The sequence below is a fragment of the Sceloporus occidentalis genome, unplaced genomic scaffold (assembly GCF_023333645.1).
Source record: "Sceloporus occidentalis isolate IW3139 unplaced genomic scaffold, rSceOcc1.0.p SCAF_3, whole genome shotgun sequence".
Lineage (NCBI taxonomy): Eukaryota > Metazoa > Chordata > Lepidosauria > Squamata > Phrynosomatidae > Sceloporus > Sceloporus occidentalis.
The window spans coordinates 17,330,642-17,351,981 of NW_028316983.1; the positions used below are offsets into that span (position 1 = coordinate 17,330,642).

General features: G+C 39.8%; 1 protein-coding gene across 3 annotated transcripts in view; it reads right to left on the reverse strand.

Annotated features, from left to right (window-relative positions):
• LOC149315608 (syntaxin-16-like) overlaps window positions 1–21,042 on the reverse strand; it is a 28,727-nt gene extending 7,685 nt beyond the window's left edge. Inside the window, exons 1-7 of one of the 3 annotated variants that reach the window (XM_089513736.1) lie at window positions 19,714–21,042; window positions 11,183–11,194; window positions 6,038–6,145; window positions 5,290–5,430; window positions 4,128–4,290; window positions 3,645–3,736; window positions 2,544–2,687 (exon numbers count right to left, since the gene is read on the reverse strand). In XM_089513736.1, the coding sequence (XP_089369862.1) occupies window positions 2,544–2,687; window positions 3,645–3,736; window positions 4,128–4,290; window positions 5,290–5,430; window positions 6,038–6,145; window positions 11,183–11,194; window positions 19,714–19,848 (795 nt within the window). In that variant the 5' untranslated portion in view covers window positions 19,849–21,042. Of the gene's footprint in view, window positions 1–2,543; window positions 2,688–3,644; window positions 3,737–4,127; window positions 4,291–5,289; window positions 5,431–6,037; window positions 6,146–11,182; window positions 11,289–19,713 lie in introns of those variants that run through there. The other 2 variants (XM_089513734.1, XM_089513735.1) reach the window with 2 other exon arrangements.
• Window positions 21,043–21,340: the final 298 nt, after the last annotated feature.

Genomic DNA, 21,340 nt, shown 5'->3' on the forward strand with positions numbered 1-21,340 from the left:
ACAGCAAGAAGACAGCAGATAATAAAACCCCATGAGGTGGTCCCTCTATCATGGTATTATCCCAGTATCTCAAGCAGAAAGACCTGAATGTGAGGAGAAAAGACTATAGAAGAAAGATTCTTAGTGGCTTTGATTTTCCTCACTTAAAAGATAGCTGTAAAGAATATTTAATCCAAAATGATAAGCAGAAGACCATGGTGGGAGGAGGGATTTATAGATTTATTCAATTTTCAATTTTTTATATTAAAATGTATATGAAAACATAGTATGAAATATGGCAAGAACTTCTGTTAAAAAGGAATATATATGTATAACTTGATATAATAGAAAGTTTGGATAAGGTTCATACTTTAATAAAAACTATTTTTAAGAAAAAGATTTTCCTCACTTAAGGTAAATGAAGTATTGGCTGGCATCCTGTTCAGTATTTATGGTAAGCTGGACTTCCAATCTTTAAAGTTTTTGGATTCACATTTATGATTTCATTGACCAAAAATGATTATAAAAACCTACCTCTGAAGTCAGGCAAAAAACTGGAAGGTTTGAGGTGCTGCAGACCGGGGCGTTGGGAAATGACAACTGCAGTACTCTTCTAGTTGCAGAGCACATGGAGACCAACAGCTGCAACAGGACTCCAAGGGATCTCTCCAGCTGTCTCCATGCTCTCCACAACCAGGAGAGTGTACAGTTATCATTTCCAAGCTTCCTCATATGTAGTGCCTTGGAACCAGTCCAACTGGAATACTGCCTGGCTTAAGAAGTAGGTTTTTGAGGGTGTGTGTGTCACTGATGGATGGGGAGGAGGGTCAGGGAGCCAGGGTGGAGCCAGGTGGAGGGAAGAGTAGAGCGTTAGCTCTGGCTCCCTGAGCCTCTTTCCCACCTTGGATGTATCCTGAGAGGCATCCAAGGTGGAGGGAGTGTGGAAGATTAGCTCTGGCTCCCTGAGCCTCCTCCTCACCTTGGATGTATCTTGACAGGCATCCAAGGTGCAGGGGAAGGGGGAGGGTGCCAAGGAGAAAAGGAAGAAGGGGCTGCTTTGAACCAGATCCTGGATCTCAGTAACTGCCTCCAGTCTGGATTTTTATGGAGCCCAGTGGCCAAATGGCCATCCCTGGGCTCTCAAAGGGAAGCCCCATCCAGGAGAAGGAGAAGTGGTGGCGGCAGAGAGCTCTTGGCAACATTTGGAGCAACTGGGGCAGGGCTCCCACATGGAGCCTGGAAGGAGGGCTTTCAGGGGAGGATTCTGCCTGGTCAACCTTCCTCTGGTGAGTCTCTTTTATTAATCCCCCTATGCCCCTAAATTTTGACCTTGACTTATCCATGGGTCACATTGAATTCCCTGATTTTGGCCCCAAAAGCTGCCCTCAACTTATACATAGGGTCGACTTATAGTCGAGTATATATGGTAATTTATATCCTTTATTAATTTATATTCAGTAGAGATCAATGTAACCTATATGGTTCCCAGACAGCTTCTCATCATGGCATTGACCAAATCTGTTAAAAAGTTGTAATATTTATCTTCAGAACGAGGACCTGCTTGATTTAAAATCCTGATTTAGCTTTATAAAATAAAGTTTCTAAGTGTCTTCATTTTCCAAAATAATAAAAACACTCAGATGCAAAAGATTTGAGCAAACCTAAGACAACCTAGCTACAAGGTACATTGAATCAACAAAACAAAGGAACAAACAAGAATTTTTTTTGCACAGTGTTGGGCTTATGTAGGTCTTTCTCAGCATGTTCTATAAATTTGAGCCACCTACTATGAAAGCCCTTCTCCCACTGGGCACTCACATATAACCCAGAAAGGGAAATTGGAGGATGGTCTCAGGTCCTGAATAAAAAGGATGAGGCAGTAGAGATGGAAAAACAAGGTTCTCCCTTAAATATAATTTGAATTAAAACCCACAATTTCTTCTCTTGAAAGTGCTCTTATGTATTTGACTCCAAATTGTGCAGTTGAAGGCCTAAACATCCTGAAGGTACCAGATCCTGTTTGATCTTGGAAGCTAAGCAGGATCAGCCCTGGTTAGTATTTGGATGGACGATCGCCAATGAATACCAAATGTAGCTGCAGGCTACATTTCAGAGGAAGGAATTCGCAAAATCACCCCTTGTCTAAGAAAACACTATGATTTCATGGGATCACCATAAGTCAACAGGTGACTTGGAAACACATATACACACACAGCTGTACAGCGGTGGTTTTTTACTGGAATAAACCTGTGTGTCTGTTTATAAATTGAAAAGCTTTGGATCAAGAAGGAATGTTTTTCTGTGTTAACTAGGCCAAATCAAGCTTTTCTGCTTCTCAGACTACCAGCTGACTTTCTTAAGCCAACTGAACAATTATATCCATGAACAGCTTCTAATTTTCTACAGCTCAAATATTCCTATGGTCATTGAAAAGGGAGCAATGTCACTTTTAAAAACAAGTAAAGATTAGGGTGGGGGTGGGGGAAGAACCACACAAAATCTCATGGAAAAACTATGCAATTTTATGTAACGGATGCAATGTATGAATACAAAGATCCACTTACCTGTTCAACTATCATTGTGCCTAAATCTCTAAAAATTTCATTGAGATCAGAAATAGACTGTACAATTTGTCGGATTTCTCGCTCCCGTTCTTCCACCAGTACTGTATTTTGTTGTACTAATACTAACTGGTCATCTGTAAAACCCTGATTTAAGAAAAAAGATATACAATGTAATCAGTTGCTAATATTCTACAATAGCAAATATAAGAGACTGGAGGTGTTGCCCATCTAATCCTTCTGATCTAATCCCTTCAAATTCTCCATTAACTCAAACTGCAGGATGGCCCCTTCTCCCATTTTTTCCCCAGTTATGCATATATACATATTTTATTCCTTCCTCCTCTTGCATCATTCTCATCTTTTGCCTCTTCTTTACTGGATTAAAGAAAATTTCAGTGACGACATTAGGCCTACATGTGAACCATTAACCAACCAGTTAAAAACCAATAATTAAAAAATCCAAAATGGGCATTATTTTTTCTTTTGGGGTTTGTAAACAGCAAGGATGACAGAGATCTTAGCAGATACCATAACAAAAATTATGGCAGATGTGGGCAACTTGTGGTACTTCAAGAGACACTATGTCTGATTTCAAAAGTTCTCTCCAAACAATCAGTTCAGAGCTCTGCTAAAAGCAATCTATCCCTTGCCCAACAACATATGATTTGAGGAGTACAAGGTGGAGGTATTAAAAAGAGAAAAGGAAATTGAAAGACACAGAGAGAAAAGGTGTGATCCCAACCACTTCTAGCTCTGGGCTAACCCATTGCTGGCCACATGTTACCAGAAGGCCACTCCTGAAAACTCATTCCTGAGGGAAAGCTGATGTTGGAATAATCAAAAGGTGATCCAACCCGGATAGTGACAGCTGGGAAAATCTAATTTATTACATTACAAATGGCAATTCATATCATTAACCTTTAAACTTTCCTGCAAGTAAACTGAATGATTCATAAGAAGATAAAAGCAGAACAGCAGCCAAATGGCTATCAGACCAGATTAACATGAATTTGCTTTTAAGATGCCTCCTCTCTGCTATAGAAAATAAAGAGCTGCCTTTTCAAACAAATCAGCATTCAACATGACAGTTTCTGCACTTACCCGATCGTACAGTGTTGTGTCCTCACCATCATCCATAAGTGGGACTGAAGTGTCAAAGAAATGCTTGGATCTTTCTTCCCGATTCTTCATACCTACAAGAGCAGGAAAATAATGCCATTTAAAATGAAGGATTCATTAATACATATTCAGCAAAGCTCAATTAATTTGAATATGCAATAGCTCAAGACACACACACAGCCTGATATGACACTCATTCACAGAGTGATGCTTTTGAGCTGTATCCTTAATTATTGTTATGCACCATAACAGCATGGAGGTTATGGAGCTGAAAGAAAGAAAGAAGGAAAGGGGAGCCTGAATATTAGATTCTTAGATAAGAGAGGTTTTACACCAACAACCATTTCAGTGGAAGAGTGCTTCACTATCTCAGTTTGCAACATGGAGCACTGTTTTACCTGACGCTCAGCACATTGGATAAAAGAAGGTGCACAGCAATTAGGTGGTATTTGGGTCTCAACTTACGTTTGAGATAGTCAGATTGCCCATGCCTAAAGCTGGTGGACAATTCCTGAAGGGACTGGGCTAAGCAAGACACAACATTCTTCAGAAGCCGACGCTCTTGGTCTGTACAGCTTCGAGACTTGCCGTGTAACGTCTGGACTGCCCTCTGACACCTATGGAATAGCTTGGAGATGGAGGAGGGCAGCGGAGGAAGACATCATTTCCATTACCAAAAGAGCATTTCAACTTGAAAAACTATAAAACAAACCATTAAAAACAGCAACTAATGTTCTAATGGAAGAGCCATATAATTATATAAGCCTTATAGAGCCATATAATTATGGATAGAAAGAATATTCAAAAATGGTAAACAACAACAACAACATGTTTCCTGAGTGTCAGGAAATCCTGAGGATAAGAATCCTGAACTCATGAGAATCTTTGCAGTTCAGGACTTATTCTACTCTAAATCTGCCAAAAATAAATAAACAAATAAATAAAATAAAAAATAAAAAATTGGCAAACATAACAGAAATACTTTATGTGCAGTAAATGCAATTTTATGCACAGAAAACACTGTCTTTATGCAAATTTTGTGCAGAGTAAGTCCCTAGCTTACACCCAACATCTCATTCTGAGCTCTGGTAGAAATGGAAAGCCCTCCCTCTATCTTAACTGTTACCACCTTGCCCTTCAAGGGAGAGAAGAGGCAGGCACAGCTCCATCGTGCCTAGCCCCAGAGGCAGATGAAAGGCACTCCCTCCATTTTAATTGTCACCAGGCTGGCCTCAGAGGGAGGGACACGCATAGTTCCACCATGCCTAGGCCCAGAAGCAGATAAAAGGCCCTCCCTCCATTCCAAGTGCCATCACTCTGGCCTTGGAGGAAGAGAAGAATCAGCAGTATCTGCTAGACATGATCCCCTTCCCCACTGCCATTCCCTTCTCCTTTTGTGTTACGTCTTTTTAGTTGCAAACCTGAGGACAGGGAACTGTCAAATTAACAATCTGTAAACCACTCTGAGAGCCTTTGTGGTGAAAGAGTGGGGTAGAAATACTCTAATAAATAAATAAATAAATAAAATTTCATTCAGTAACTGACCAAAAGCAGAAACATTGACATAAGAACTGGGGGGGGGGGGGGGAATGCTCAATTCATTTCTGAAAGAAAACCTCAATGATACCTGTGTAATTTCTTGGGTAGTTATTTCTATTGCATGTTCTTCTTCACTGCTATCATCCAGAGTTGGTCTGTTCAAATGTTTATCATGCAGACTAGCTAGTTCTTTCATCTTCTGCTTTATCCTGGAGATCTCATACCGAATCTAAAAGGCCAAAAACCAAAGGAGAAAGGCTCAAACAATACCAGACAAATAACATGGTGAGATTATATTAAGAAATTTCTTATCTAGTTTCTATAGATTACACAGTTTTGTGGTTGCTTCTACATACGTATGAATTACAAGTGACATGTTACGTACAGCACTGAATGTAAGTATTATGCCACTATATCAATGTCAATGACTTTTGAACTATTTCCTCAAGGAGTTACATCACTTTCAATCCTATGTTGTTTCCTCTCTTAAATGGCTTGAAACAAAATGAAGCAAATAGCCTCACCTGTTCAAACAAAGCAATTCTCTTCTGCCTTTTTGAATGCTGAAACTATTTCACTAGTTCCTCCCACCCACAATGATACATCTCTTCCTGGTTTACATTAAGATGTTTTTATACTGTTAATTCTTGTCTTCTGTATGTGTTTATAGCATTTTTAATTCTGGATAGCTTTTTTCTAATTTGTATGCTATCATAAATATCAGAATATCACGACACAGATTAAGCAAACCAAATAATCATAGGACACTTAACCACTGGTTTTCTAAAGAATTTCATGGGTTTGAAATTATATCCATTAACTATACTTGAACTCACTTCTTCTACTCCATCAATCCACTTTGGAGGTAGTCTCTTAGTTACACAGACAGGTGCTTCAGGATCTAAACTAATCCCGGACACTAGTGCCATGCGATCATCCGTGAGCTGTAAAAAGTAGGAACAATACATATTTACACATACAATAGTTAATTAGATAATTCATAGCAAAAGGTCCACATTATACAGTCGGCCCTTCTTATACATGGATTTTTTATACACGGATTCAAGCATACACGCTTTGAAAATATTCCAAAAAAGTATAAATTTCAAATATCAAAGCTTGATTTTCCATTTTTTATAAGGGACACCATTTTGCTATATCATTATATTTAATGGGGACTTGAGCATAAAATGATTTTGTTATACATAGGGGATCTTGGAACCAAACCCCAGCGTATAACAAGGGTCCACTGTATGATGTAAGGCAATGGTTAGTGTTTCAGACAGTTCTAGGGCTTCTTGGTGCTGAAAGATGCAGCAGCCTCTGCACTTGTTCTTGCTGCTCCCTTGTCAACTAGGATAAGATGTCTTAGAAAGTGAGATATTAGGAAGCTAAACTTTCCTTGTCTGCTGATTTGCTTCCTCTATCAGCCAACTATTCTAGAGCATTCTGGGCAGTTTACATTATCTTGTTCAGCCAGAATTAAGTGACTGTCCTGTATGTTGAGAAGAAATAGACCTAACCAAACCTGAACCCTCTCTCCATCTTTTTTTTCATTCCTATGTGTCTGTTCTTGCTTCTTCATAAACACGTTGTAATATGTCTGCCTGCCACCCATATCTCTTTTAGTATAATTAGAAAGGATCAGGCTGTCCTATCCTAAGAGCATAATTAATACTCTTCCTCTTGAGGATTCTAAGCTTATTTTCTGCCTGCAATTTGATTCTTTTAAATTAACCCTCCCAAGATGTGCACTTCCAGTGTTGCTGGAGTAAAGGCTCCGGCAGGTCTCTCTTTCAAGTGAGAATCTCTTTCCACTCATCCCCTCTAACATTTGGAAGCTTACCAAAAGCAAAAGGAAAAAAAATAACAGTAGTGGTGGACAACAATCCTGGACAGCTCTTTCATCATTCCTGATCATTACCAGTCATACCTCTGCAGTCTAGTAAACAAGCTCATCAAGTTCAGACCACAAGGCCAAGAGGCCTGGCTGACACTGTGTCATTTAAGTATACAGGTCCAGAGTTGGAAAACTTACTTTTACTATGAAGGTTACTGTGGTTAGGCCTTTAGCCCAAGGTTCTGCTTCTTTTCTAGAATTTTTCTACAGTCCTTTGCTGTCAGCAAGTGTTTTGTGGCAAAAGACCAAAACACTTGATGCAGAAAGTATTATCTGAAGCTCGAATGAAACCCAGAGGCTTAATGTAAAAGTGATGTCTCTATATTCAGTACCTAAATGTTTAAGCTTAATTAGCCACTGCTTTAAAAAAATTGGGGGGGGGGGGCAATCATTGTTTCCTAGCCAAAGCATCATGAATACGAAACTTTACACAAAAAGGAACCAACATGAAATCATTAGTTCTATTATCCAAATAAAGAGCAATTGGACAAGAGAAGTGATGGACTGGAGGAATGTGGAAGGAAAGTTTGTCTCACAATTTACATGAGCAATAATTATTATTATACTCTTTGCCTGTAGTTTAAAGCAAATATATACAAACAAGAACCAGTAGTTTGGATTGTGTTATTTTATACATCTTTTTCTGGGCCTGCAAGTATGTACATATGTACAAGTGTGTGTGTGTGTGTGTGTGCGCGCGCGTATATTAATTAATCTAATGATGGTATCCTGTAATTAAAAAGGAATTATGATCTTAATATATTCATCAAAGAAATTTCTGGACCAAGGCTGATAGCTACTAGAAGATAAGTTTAAACCCATTATCGGTGCTTCATCTGGAGCAATCAGGAAGCATTTTATCCTCTGATTTCGTATGTTTGCACAGCTCTCATTGTGTATAGAGGAGCAAGCATGAATATACCCATACTGGCCTCATAGCAACTGGCCCTCCTCCAACCATCATCTTGAGGGGGAGAGAGGCCAGGCCTGGAAGACAAAGAGCCCTCCTCCAACCACCATCTTGAGGGGGAGAGAGGCCTAGCAATTTTTTTGTATTGTATTGCAATTTTACTGTACACCGCTATGATCATTGCGGAATTTATTTATAAATAAAAATTATTATTATTATTCACTGTTCCGAGACCACTCTTTCTCCCCAAATCTCCCACAAATCAAAGGTCCTTTGGAAGCATCCTACTTTGTCTGGCTTTTAACTGTGCATTTTGTAATTGTCCTTTAGGAGAGCACAGGTCAATCTCCTCAGATTTTTTAAAACAAGTTGTAGAGTGGAGGAAATTGAAGCACAGAGGGAGGAAATTCCTTCTTTAAGCTCAGAAAGAAGCAGGCTGAAGAACAGGATTTAATTAGCCCCTGTTCATAATTTAATTCTGAGGCAGTGCTTTTCCAATGAAATCCTGTCTACTTCCTCTTTTCGGGCATCGCTGGAGCTTGCTGCTGACAATGCAACACATGGAAAGCATTGTTTCCTCAGGAAACTATACAAAAGCTCAGAATTCTGCATGAAAATTAAAAGATGTGTTAAGATTCAAATCACTTCAGAATGTACAAGGGGCACAATTTTTAAAGTATTAAAATTATTTATAGATTTAGACATTCTTTCCTTTGGACTTTAGTGTCTCCTATTTGTAAGAAATATTAAAGAATTGTGTCTGAAAGCAATTTCACAAAAGCTGATCATGTGTGAAGTATGCAGCAGCCTCTTCTTTTAAACAGCATCACAATCTCCAAATGCCAGGTCAGCCCCATATATAACAACAAACATATATTTTTTAAAAAAACTAGAGACAGTTTAGGTTTATTCCACTCCGAAACATTGCACACCACAAATGGACATTCCTGTTTGGCTTTATTCATCTGTTGTACATTTAGAAACTATTGCAGAGAAGACAAGAGATTTTCTCCCTTATACTTCCCTTTTGCAAGGCAGTAAAAGCATCAGTCTGCCTGCACTGGGCTGACCAGATGTGTGGTTATATGGAAGAATGAAGACCTACAAAGAGTAGGAGAGAAGGAAGCACCAAACAGTCTCAAGAAAGCAATACAAAACTCAAACCTGAGATATTGTTATCCCTTGATACAGCCTCTTATGCTTTGGTTCTCCACTATCCATTTGAGTATTTGGACAAGTATAGCTGCATCTTCCTACTCCTGTTGAGTTTTACTTGGATTCCAACTGTGGGTTTAGCAAGAGGATTCCCCCCTCCCCCATCCATCACTCCAGTTTTTACTTAGCTCTGAGATGCAGGGGTAAGGATTGAAATGAGGCAGTGCAGAGACTACAGAAAAGCCTGTAGACATTGAGTTAATTCAGCATGGAGAGCTCTCTCCTCTAGTATTCCAGGCACGTTCTCATCTTTGTGGTATAAAAACAGTCAATAGCAGGGCTGGGGAGTAGTGGTGATTTGGGGGTTACTCCTTGTCCTACTCCAGAGTAAGGTTGTTTTTCTTAATGTTACTCCTATTCCTACAAAAACCTCTTACTCCTTTACCCCTTACTCCTACTCCTCAGCCCTGGGGAAAAGACCCGGTTGCTTTGCAAAGCTGTGTGTGTATGTGTCTGCCTCCCAGTCCCTTCCCCAGTGCAATATAATAAAATTGTTTTTTGGTGTTTGCATGTACAATATAGTAACAGGAATAAGGAATAACAAATATTTTGTTACTCCTTATTCCTATTCTTACTCCTGTAAAAACCTCTTACTCCTTTACTCCTTACTCCTACTCTTAGGGCCCGAACAGACAGGCCAAAATAAAGCTGCTTTGGGTCATTTTGGAGGTTTGCTGTTTAAATGACACATGAATCTTAAGAGGCCAGAAGCTGCGCCAAAGCTGCGCTCCAGTCCTTATGACTGGAGTGTGGCTTTGGTGCTGCTTCTGGCCTCTTAAGACGCATGCATCATTTAAACAGTACACTTCCAAAGTGGTCCAAAGCAGCTTTATTTTGGCCTGTCTCTTCAGGTCCTTACTCCCCAGCCTTGGTCAGGAGTCAAGAGTTCAGACCCAGGAGAAAGTGAGACATCAATTTCTTCACATACCATTCCTTCTCCCCTACTCTACAGATACTCTGGGGTGCTGTGGCTAAATTGGTAGAGACTGAAGAGACTAAGCACTCAGCTATGAATGAAAATGGATGGTTTAGAATGGTTCTCTTTTTCGTTCTCTCTCAACCAAAGGTGCCTCACAGTTCTGTGAGGCAGAGAAGATATACACCACCCTGACCTGCTTGGTAGACAGAAAATGTCAAACAAATAAAACAGAATCAGTGGTAGTTTACTCCTAAATGTGTTCCATAAAAAAGCAAGTTCCACTGAATCTGACGGGAGTTCATAGAGTGTGTGTTTAGGATCGTAGCCTGAAACGTCTGGGTTGAATTCTGCTTTGCTGAAATGTTCCCACACCATGGAAGGGGGCATTCCAATCAATGGTGGAAGTGTGTTCAAAAATCAACAGAAGAATTTGCATCCAAGATAAAAAGAACTTTGGTGCACCATCTTAGGCTGTATCCACACTGTAGAAACAATCCAGTTTGATGCCAGTTTACCAGCCATGGCTCAGTGCTCTGGAATTCTGGGAGTTGTAGTTTGTTGTGACATCAGACTTCTCTGACAGAAAAGTCTAAATGCCTCACAAAAAATACAGTTCCCAGAATTCCACAGCACTGAGCCATGGTAGTTAAAGTGATGTCAAACTGGATTATTTCTGTAATGCAGATGCAGCATTAGTCAAATCTTATAACTGTCTTCCCACTGGAGAGAGGTAGACTGAAGCATTTAATCCTTCCTTGTCTAATGCATTTACAGTCTAAATATAAAATTTAGTAAACTGAATGCAGACTTGGCCATCTCAATAGTCAGGGAAATTATAATCAGTCACATGGAATTAAAATATGCAGGCTAGCAGCAAAATATCAAGACATATGTCTTCAAAACAGCCTTCTATGTTATCCCGGGGTAACTCAGAACTGAGAATGCTGAACTAGAGGGGGTAATGGTCTGGCTAGGAGAAAGGCATTTATGCATAACATTTTCCTTGAAATATCAGTATTAGACAAACAAAACTATACCTCATCCAGCTCCTGAGGTGGGTTGTTGATCCCATCAGCCCCATCCATATAGGGACAGCAAAGTTTTAAGAGAGGGAAACAAAAGAACAGGACAGAGCACAGGGTACAGTCAGTTGAAGGAACAAAGGAAATTTATTGTTCAACACTGCCAGTTTAGCAAGGGAAAAACAGAACAGTTTTCTAAAATCAATTATCAGCTGTGCAGTACACTAGTATTTAGCCTTATGAGTAGTTGCATTTTCTCTTTTTCAATACATTTCAACTCATTTCACTGATCTGTAAAGAAATACACATTTTTAGAGACCTTACACAACACATTTTAAAGAGATATGTGCAAATAAAAGAAAATTCAAACTAGATTCAGCAGACAGTGCAAACTATGGTTTTAAACATAACATCAGAACCCACCAAATCTGAGGTTTTAAAGAATCTGAATATTCCAGTTTTGGTCACTGCAAACTGGGATTATCAGTCATGGTGCTGGTAACATTTATAATCTATTATGTTGTAACTGAAGTTTATTTTAGTGATGTGAATTTACTAACATGGAAACATTTGGGTGGGAAAGCTTCTGCCTACATGAATTCCCTTGCTGAACATCTCTGAGCTCAGGTTGGATTTCTAAAAGAAAAAGTTCAAAAAATTATGTGGAGGATGAAAAATTCTAATATATACATATTGTTTAGTAATTTTCTCTTGGACTGAAACTGTTCTTCAGAACTGGCTTAAAAAACAACACTCACCAATCTACAGCTCAGATGATTTTTTTTTACAATTGACACTACAGTGCTACCTCGGGTTACGAATTTAATTCGTTCCGCGGCGCCGTTCGTAACCCGATACATTTCGCAACCCGAAAAGCCGCTGGAAAGCCGCTAGCCGCGCTTTGAATTTCGCGCCGAAACGCGCCGAAAAGATTTTCGTAACCCGAAAAATCCTTCATAACCCGGAACAGTTTTTTTAAATCTAACTTTTTCGTACCCCGGAAATTTCGTAACGCGGTGAATTCGTATCCCGGGGTACCACTGTAGTTGAACATACAACAATCATAGATGATTTTTGTGAATGTCTGAGAACTGTATATACTTGATAGCAAGTATCGGCAGTCATATAATTGGAATTGGCAGAATTCATTTGCACAAGTCCAAAAGGGAGAGGATACATGGCTGGTTCCCCCCCCCCCAGACATTCATCAAACTTATCAACTTAGACTGTTTACCTGTAAATGGAAAACAAATTCTGGATATACTCAGTAACAAATCAAGCTGTGTAGGTCACTTTAATTGTTCACCTGATTAAGTGCTCAGAACCATAAAGTTGCCACCAAATATAGAAGCTCATCATCAAATGAAAGTAGTATCAAATACAGAAGGAGATTTAAGAATCTTTTGTCCCTTAAAATGGCGCCAATTTTAGCAAAACATTTTTATTTATTTCACATGGAGCAAGCGAAAACCAGTTTTAGGCCATGCTGGCTTTGACATGATTTGAACCAGGGCCCAGAAAAATAGTTCTTTTCTACCCAGGTTAGGAAAACATTTTGAAAACATAAAGCTCTTTTATAGATAGTCAATGTTACCCTATTACCTATTTGAGAAAACATGTATTTCACTCGGCACTTACTCTTTTTTAAAAAAATAAAATTTCTAGAGACTTTGCAAATACATGTTAAAACTGCAGATTCCTAAGAAACCTTAGGGATCAAAATTTTACATTATAATCAATTGGTAAGAGCTAGCAGTGCAGTGCCAAAAAAAGAAGCACACTGAAAAATATACTGCCAGATGTGACCTTTGCCGCTGTGAAAATGTTATTTAAAATTGTATAAATGTAAGTTCACAAGTTGCTGGTTACAAAACAAACTGTTTACACAGTTGAATCAATGAGTTGAATCTCAGGCATGAAGAACTGGCTATTCATAGAGAAAGTGCATTAATGCAAAAGAAGTTGAAAAGACGTGACAGCACATATATATGTATATATATGTTTACTAGAGGGTCCTTTTTCAGATAGATGAATCGTCTAGACTAAAAAAGGAAATGAAAACAGAACTCAGCTGATGCTGTTCTTGCCAGTTACTAGCCACAAAAATTTGCTTATTTTAAAATAAGAAATTGGGACATGTCAAACAAGCTGCTTTAGTTATCTGAATGTATTTGAAGAACAGTCGATACTGGGATATTTCATTCATATTAACCCTGCCTGACTTTTTTTTAGAAAAGAAAAATTTACATTGTGCTTTTATAGTGTGATTGTTTCACATGCAATTTTGAAAAGTAACAGAATCTGAAATATTCCAGGAATTGACTTCAAGTTTTAAAATACTTATAACATGAATCAAGCCTGAACTCTTCGTAGAATCCATGATAACTAAACTGAGATTGGCATACTTTAGAAATATGATGGGAAGACATGACTCACTAGAAAAGACAGTAACACTTGGTAAGATACAAGGTTGAGATTTGTAATAACTTCGCAGAGGGCTTTTTCGGTCGCTGCCCCGCAGTCCTGGAACTCTCTCCCTATCGAGCTCCGCTCAGCCCTCTCCCTTGAGTCCTTTAAGAGGAATTTGAAGACCCATTTGTTTCGGCAAGCTTTCCCTACCATGTCTTGAATCGTTATCTGCTCCTGTAATGATGTCTGATCGTGTTTTAGCTAGTGGGTTTTATTGATGTTTTTATTGGTTTTAAGTTAGGAATGAATGATGGCTTTTATGATGTTGTATGGTTTTATCTTGGGGGGTTCCTATGTTATATAATGTATTGTTATTATTGTTAACCGCCGTGATCATTGGAATGGCAGTATATAAATAAATAAATAATAAATAAATAAATAAATAAACCTTCAAGGCAGTAGGAAAAGAGAACCTCATACTAGCAATAGTTTACCGACTATAAGTCGACCTCATGTATAAGCTGAGGGCAGGTTTTGGGGCCAAAATTATGGATTTTGATATGACAGGTGGATAAATTGAGGGTAAATGTTAGGTGCATATAGCAAAGGATCTAAAAGATGAAGCAAAGCAAAACAATGTCAAAGAACTTATAAAATTCCAGCAGACATAACTCTTTGTGCTTACTCTTAAGAATGGATGGATGAGAGAGTACAGGGGGGCGGTGCTTCACATATTATATTCTTGCTTTTCACCAGCAGATGGTTCCTTCTTTTAAATAAGAGTGAAGATACAGTACTTACATTGGCCAGTACATACGTTGAGTCAGGTTTTGGGGGTCAATTTTTGACCTAAATTTTTAGACTTATACATGTGTATATACAGTATAGCAAGGAAGCAAGGCAACACCATTTGTCCAATATAGCCATTAACTGTCTTTTTCTTTCAAATGCTTCACAAGTCGCATTTCAGCTACCTAGAAGCATTTTGTATCAAGAACATAAACCCATATAGATCATGGCTAACACTGTTTTGTTGCTGCTGTGTACCTTTAAATTAACTTATTGTGATCCTGTTTTGGGGTTTCTTGACAGGTTTTATTCAGATGTTTTCAGCGACTTCCTGTTAGGCTGAGGCCCAAGTATCAGCAGGGATTTTAATTCTAGCCTCCTAAAGTCCTAGTCCAACACTCAAACCACTACACCACACTGGCTCACCACTACTACTACTAGTACACACAAATATTTCACCACACACATATGCAGGAAAGCTGTGGCTGGCCAACTATCTCAGCATTGCATACCCAGTCAAAAACACACAAGTGTGGCTGTCAGACTCACATATGATCTACCTCTGCTCTTCCAAATTCTTACAAAGTGTTGCTCAAGTACAAAATATATGATGCCCTAAGTGGTTGTTATGCCATGTGTAATAGTGTCAAAACTGTTAGGGATTGGACATATCATTACTGAAACCCAGCCTAGACAACCGTACTAGTTAAGGTGACAATGAGCCCGAACAGACAGGCCAAAATAAAGCTGCTTCAGGTCACTTTGGAGGTATGCTGTTTAAATGATGCATGTGTCCTAAGAGGCCAGAAGCCATGCCAAAGCCATGTTCCAGTCCTAAGGACTGGAGTGCAGCTTTGGCGCAACTTCTGACCTCTTAAGATGCATGTGTTGTTTAAATGGCATACCTCCAAAGTGACCCAAAGCAGCTTTATTTTGGCTTGTCTGTTCAGGCCCAATAATATATTGTCAGACATACCAATGGTCTCACAATATAGGCTAGTGCCTGAGGAGATTTCAACTCTCTATCCCTCCATTATCTGAGTTTAGGTTATTGGTCCCATGGGGCAGAAATGTCTTGGTGGCTTTGGCATTCCCTCTACTAGGAAGAGCATTTAGACAAGTGAACAAGATTATCCTTTTTTTATCTGACCTTTTATAAGTGACTAAAATGTCAGTTTTTGTAGATTTTGTGTGTGTGCCTTCTGGACACCTGTCAACTTTTGGTGACTCCATGAATTTCATACGTTTTCTTAAGCAAGAAACACTCAGATGTGGTTTTTCCGGTTACTTCCTCTAAAATATAGCCTGCAGAAACATCCCATCCAAGTACTAACTGGGGCTGACCCTGCTTAGATGGGATCTGATGCCTTTAGGGTATTTAGGCCCTTTACTAGCCTCCAAATCATATATTTGGATAGTACTTTATTATGAGGCATTTGAATTTTCCTTCAGTCACTTTGAAAGTCTTGGCAAAAGTCAGAAACGACTTGAAGGCTCACAACAACGACAACTTGACCAAAATGTATTCTTTTGATGTTTTGCTTCAAAATGCATGTAGGATACAAAATTAGATGCTTCCCCTGCCTAAAAGGAATGTAGCGTTAGAAAGCCACTGAAGCTCCAGTTGGTAACATCCTAATATCTTAGATGGTGCAGCTCAAGCTCTGTATTAGCATTTAGATTTTAATTCATTTATTCACTTTCAAGGAAAATGTAAAGAAAATAACAAAATATCAGCTGAAGGCACAACAGATGTATAGGATAAAGCAGAAAACAAAATGTTAACAGTATAACATAAGCTATAGTATAACAGTATAACATAAGCTATTGTCACACTTTGTTATTACAAGGTTTTAAATTGTTTTTAAATTGTAATTTTAGATATTTTGTAATTTTAGATATGTGTTGTTGAAACACTGTTGTAATCCTGCTTTGATCCGTCGGGAGAGGCGGGAAAATCGAAATAAAACCTATTACTACTACTACTACTACTAGCATCATTCTCCAAAAAGAAATCAGTGTAAAATCACCTATTTTATTCTCACTGCAGCAGCATTCAGCTGGGGAAAAAAGAGAGCATAGAGCATATAGGAAGGGAAGATGTTTTCCTCTAAGAATGATACTGATATAAGATTAACATGTTGCTAATGGAATTAACAATAAAATGAATAGAGTGGGATGTTCATTGTGAAAAGAAAGAATGCAGATGCATGTACTAGCAAAGGGCAGGAACATCTGAAACACGTAAGGGATTTGACAGACATGCACACACAGCACTCTCAGTATGAAGCTAGTGCCTAAATATGTTATCTTGACTTCAAAAATATGATTCTGACATCTACATACACATCCCCACACCTGAACCTTGATGGTAGAGTAGCAAATGAATGGCAATGCAACAAGGGGGAAGAAAAGAAAAATGGAAATGGACATTGGAATAATGAGAGATTGACGATAGCAATTTCTATTTTAGACTGTACTGTCGGTTGCATTTCGGAGTTTTAGGAAGATAAGGAGATACTTTGCTCTTTTATGCAACAGGACTTTGAGCTAGTATAAGTAGCATGGTGACTGGCTTGAGAACATTCACATAAACATATAACAGCCTTATACAGAATCAGATCACTGTTCAATCTGGACAAATATTGTAAATTCTGGCTATCTAGGGATTCAAACCAGGATTTTATCCTATCTAAAGAGCCCAAATATTTCCTAGTGGTCTCCCATCCAAGCACCAATTAGGTCTGACTCTTTTTAGCTTCCTGAAATCCAATGAGATTGGGATGTCTCGAGCAGACCCATAATGGATTGAAGATATACAGTATATACATGAGGAAGTAAGGGCTGCAGCAAAGTTTATTTATTTGCCTATCCACACCAGTTCAAGTAACAAGATGCAGAATGGATTCTTCAAAAAGAAACGAGGGGATCTACAGAAACAAATAGGCTTCGTTCTCAATAGCTTATTTTGAGAGATGAACCAAATCTGGGCTAGTTGTGAGATAGCACAGGGATAAGTTTCCCATCCCAGGCATGCCAACAAGTGTATGATTTTTGCACACTCAACCCAATAAATAGCTTATATTCAGATGTAAAAGTAAAAAAACTATTTGGGGAGATCACTGCTACATGTGATGCTCACCACCCCCAATGGTTGGGTCCAATTTGGGGGAATGGAGTGCCCTCGTTCCTTATTTCAGTCACAAAAATAGGCTTTTTTCCCCAGCTTAAAAGCAAACCCTTTCTAGGGCAGGGCACTGTTTAATTTCTTATGTTAAGAAAAAAGCTATTTCAGTCTTCCCAGATGTGACAAAGCCAAACTAAAAATGTTTGTCCTCAACATCTTCTAACCAATTAGGCTGACCAATAGCAATAGCAAGTACATTTCTATACCGCTTATCCGTGCACTTAAGCACTCCCAGTGGTTACAATGTGTAAACTAATTGCCTCCAATAATCTGGGTATTCATTTTAGCAAACTCAGAAGAATGCAAACCTGAGTCGAGCCTAAGCCTTGGCTGGTATTGAACTTATATAGTTTGTGAGTAAGTGGCTGCAGTACAGGCATTTAAATGCTGCACCACCAGAGCAAATCAAAACCACTGGGAAACAAAAGGAGCAAAACAGCTTATTTCTAGCTCTCCTACTTACTACAGGGTTAAGGAAGCAGCCTGAGCAGCATCACCCAAACTAAGAAAGCTCTATTCCTATATACTGTAAGCCATCTTGGGATAAAATCAGGATATAAATTAAATTAAAAAATTGAATGCAAAATAGCAGAAGGAGAGAAATATTACAGTTTACCTTTCTTCAAAATGCAAAAAGTAAATGAAAGGAACTAAAAAAATCCGGGTGAAAAAAAGACCTATGCCTTTTTCCCATCCACTAAACACACTGTGTATATAAAGAACACAATACATCTTATGAAAGACCTACTACACCCATTAGGAAACTGTGATTGGTTATAGGTCCCTGTTGAACATGCACTGGGAGAATTCCTACTAAGTATGTGGGATGATCTATCTTTAGAAAAGCCAGTTCACTACTGCAGAAGTGGGGAGACTTACATCCTCTTGATGTTTTGAGCCACAGTCATCACAATCCCTTACCATTGCCCATACTGGATGGGGTGATAGGAATTCATAGGCCAAAATATCTGGATGGCCAAAAATACTCACCGCCCCTATCCTAGCACAACAATCTATATGCAGTATGCAAAGGCAGGTTCTTCTAACGCCTTTGAGACTGTGTGAAAGCAGTTGTGGCATAAGCTTTTGCAGACTCAGGTCTACATCTGAGGAAGCAGACCTAAGTCTACAAAAGCTCATCCTACAACTTGGGTAACTGAAAATCATGCCCTACGAGGGGCGGCTTAGGGAACTGGGTATGTTTAGCATGGTGAAGAGAAGGTTAAGAGGTGATTTGACAGCCCTGTTTAAATATTTGAAGAGGTGTCATACTGAGGATGGAGCAAGCTTATTTTCTCCAGCTCCAGAGAATAGGACCAGGAGCAATGGATGCGAACTACAGGAAAAGAGATTCCACCTCAATGTTAGGTAGAACCTCCTGACAGTAAGACCTGTTTGACAGTGGAACATGCTCCCTCGGAGTGTGTGTGGGGGGGTCTCTTTCTTTGGAGGTTTTCAAACAGAGGCTGGATAGCCATCTGTTGGGGGTGCTTAGACTGTGTATTCCTGCATGGCAGAATGGAGTTGCACTGGATGGCCCTTGTAGTCTCTTCCAACTCTATGATTCTAACTTCTTTCCCACAGTTAGTCTCAAAGGTGCTACAAGATCTCTTTGCATAGTGATATTAACGTGGCTATGACTATGAATTCTACACATAGGAGATTACTGCATTATACTCTTATGGTGCTGCTATTCCACTTTTACTGCTCTGGCTTCCTCCTATGGAATTCTGGGGTTTGTAGTTCAGTGAGGCCTAAGTGCTCTCTGGGTGAGAATTATAAATGCCTTTCCTGAAAGTGCATATCCCAGGATACCGCAGGAGGCAGCCACAGCAGTAAAAATGGAATAGCAGCACTGTAAGAGTATAGTGCAGTATTCTCCACACTGTCAGAACAATAGAGTCCCACAGAACTGGGGTGCCCTGAAAAACAAGACCCCCCCCCCCCCAAACACACACACAGGAGAATCAATCTCTTGAGGCAACAAGTTTGTATACAGAAACTAGGCAGAAGAGGAGCAGGAGAGGAAAGGATGGGACAGGAAGAAACAAAACCACAGAGAGAGTGACAGAGAGGATGAGATGCCTGCTATCTGACATTCCTAAGCAGTTGGCACTAAAACAGCGAAATGTGGGATACAGTAGGATGAAGGGAGACTCACCGCAGCAGCCATGCTACGTGAAGTCAGAGGGCTGGAGGAGCTGTAACTACTCACTTGCTCAGCCAGCAGCTGCCGGCTTTGGATCGCGTTGTTCCGCAACAATAAGAATGCATCTGTTAAACGCCGGGTGGCCATGGCGCTAAAAAGCTTCCTAAGGGACCTGTCAGGGCCCCAGCACCACCACTTATTTCTGCAGACCCTTTTAGGTGTCTCCCCAGCCCTGGGCCCCAAACTCCACAAAATAACCTATGGATCCCACAGGAAACCTTTTCCTTTTCTCTCCCTCTGAACTGATACCTGCTGACCTTTACAGATCCCTAGCTAGCTTTCCCAAAGTATCTGAGCTTTGATGCAGAAGGGGAGGATTCCCAGATTCCTGGCAAGCATTCCCTCAGGGCAAAATCCTTTAAAATATATCCATTTATTTGTCTGGGTTTTGATGCAGAAGGTGGAGGAGATTTTTAAAAACCCAACCTTCCTGGATTCCCAGCTATCTTTCCTTTAGGGCAAACTCTTTTAAATATATATGTATTTGATGCAGAAGGTGGAGGAGGTTTAAAATCCTGACGGTCAGCTAGCTTTCCCTCAGGGCAAAGTCCATATATATATATATATATATATATATATGGATTTTTTATACAGAAGGTGGAGGAGACTTAAAAAACCCCAACCTTCCCAGATTCCAAACCAGCTGTCCTTCAGGTCAAATCCTGCTAATATATATATCTATCTGGGCTCTGATTCAAAAAGTGGAAGAGATATTAAAAACCCTGACCTTCCCAAATTCCTAGCTAGCTTTCCCTCAGGGCAAATCCATATATATATATATATATATATATATATATATATATATTAAACTGGAGGTTTTAAAATCCTGACCTTCCCAGACTCTCAGGTAGCTGTCTTTGAGGGCAAAGTCCTTATACATACATACATATATATATATATGGGCTTTGATGTTGCAGAAAGTGGAAGAGATTTAAAGCCCTCGACCTTCCCAGATTCCTAGGTGGCTGTCTTTCAGACTAAAGTCCTTTTAAATATACATATATATATATATATATATATATATGTGGAGGAGATGTAAAGCCCCTCCAAAAGGAGCATGAAAGAGACCCTCAGCTCCCTCTCTCCAAAGGAGCGTCCCCCAGAGTCCTCTCAGCCCCTCTTTCAGCTCATGGTTCAAAGGGACCCTTCCCCTCCTCAGTCCCTATGGGTCCCCCTCCTAAACCCTTCCGGCCTCCCCGCAACCCTTCCTGCAAACCCGGGTCCTGCAGCAAAGAGCCAGGGAAGGAGCTTACGGCCGACCCCCTGCAGCCCCCCACACCTTCCCTTCCCCGGCCCCGGATGGAGCTGCCTTTAACCCCGCCGCCAGCCCGGCTCGCTTCCGCGTTGTGCATCCAAAAAACGGCCCCCCTCTTCGCCTCGACCGAGAAGAAAGGTTCCGGGCGCTTTCAGGGCCGGAGGGAGGGAGCCACAACTGGAGTAAATACAGTCCTATTGTTTACTCCTCCTCCTTTTATGCCCTCCATTTTGAGCAGGGCTAAGAAGCAAGGATTCATATTTCTCTAACGGGGTGTGTGTGTTTTTGCCTTTTATTTGGTTTTGTCCTACATTTCAACCTTCT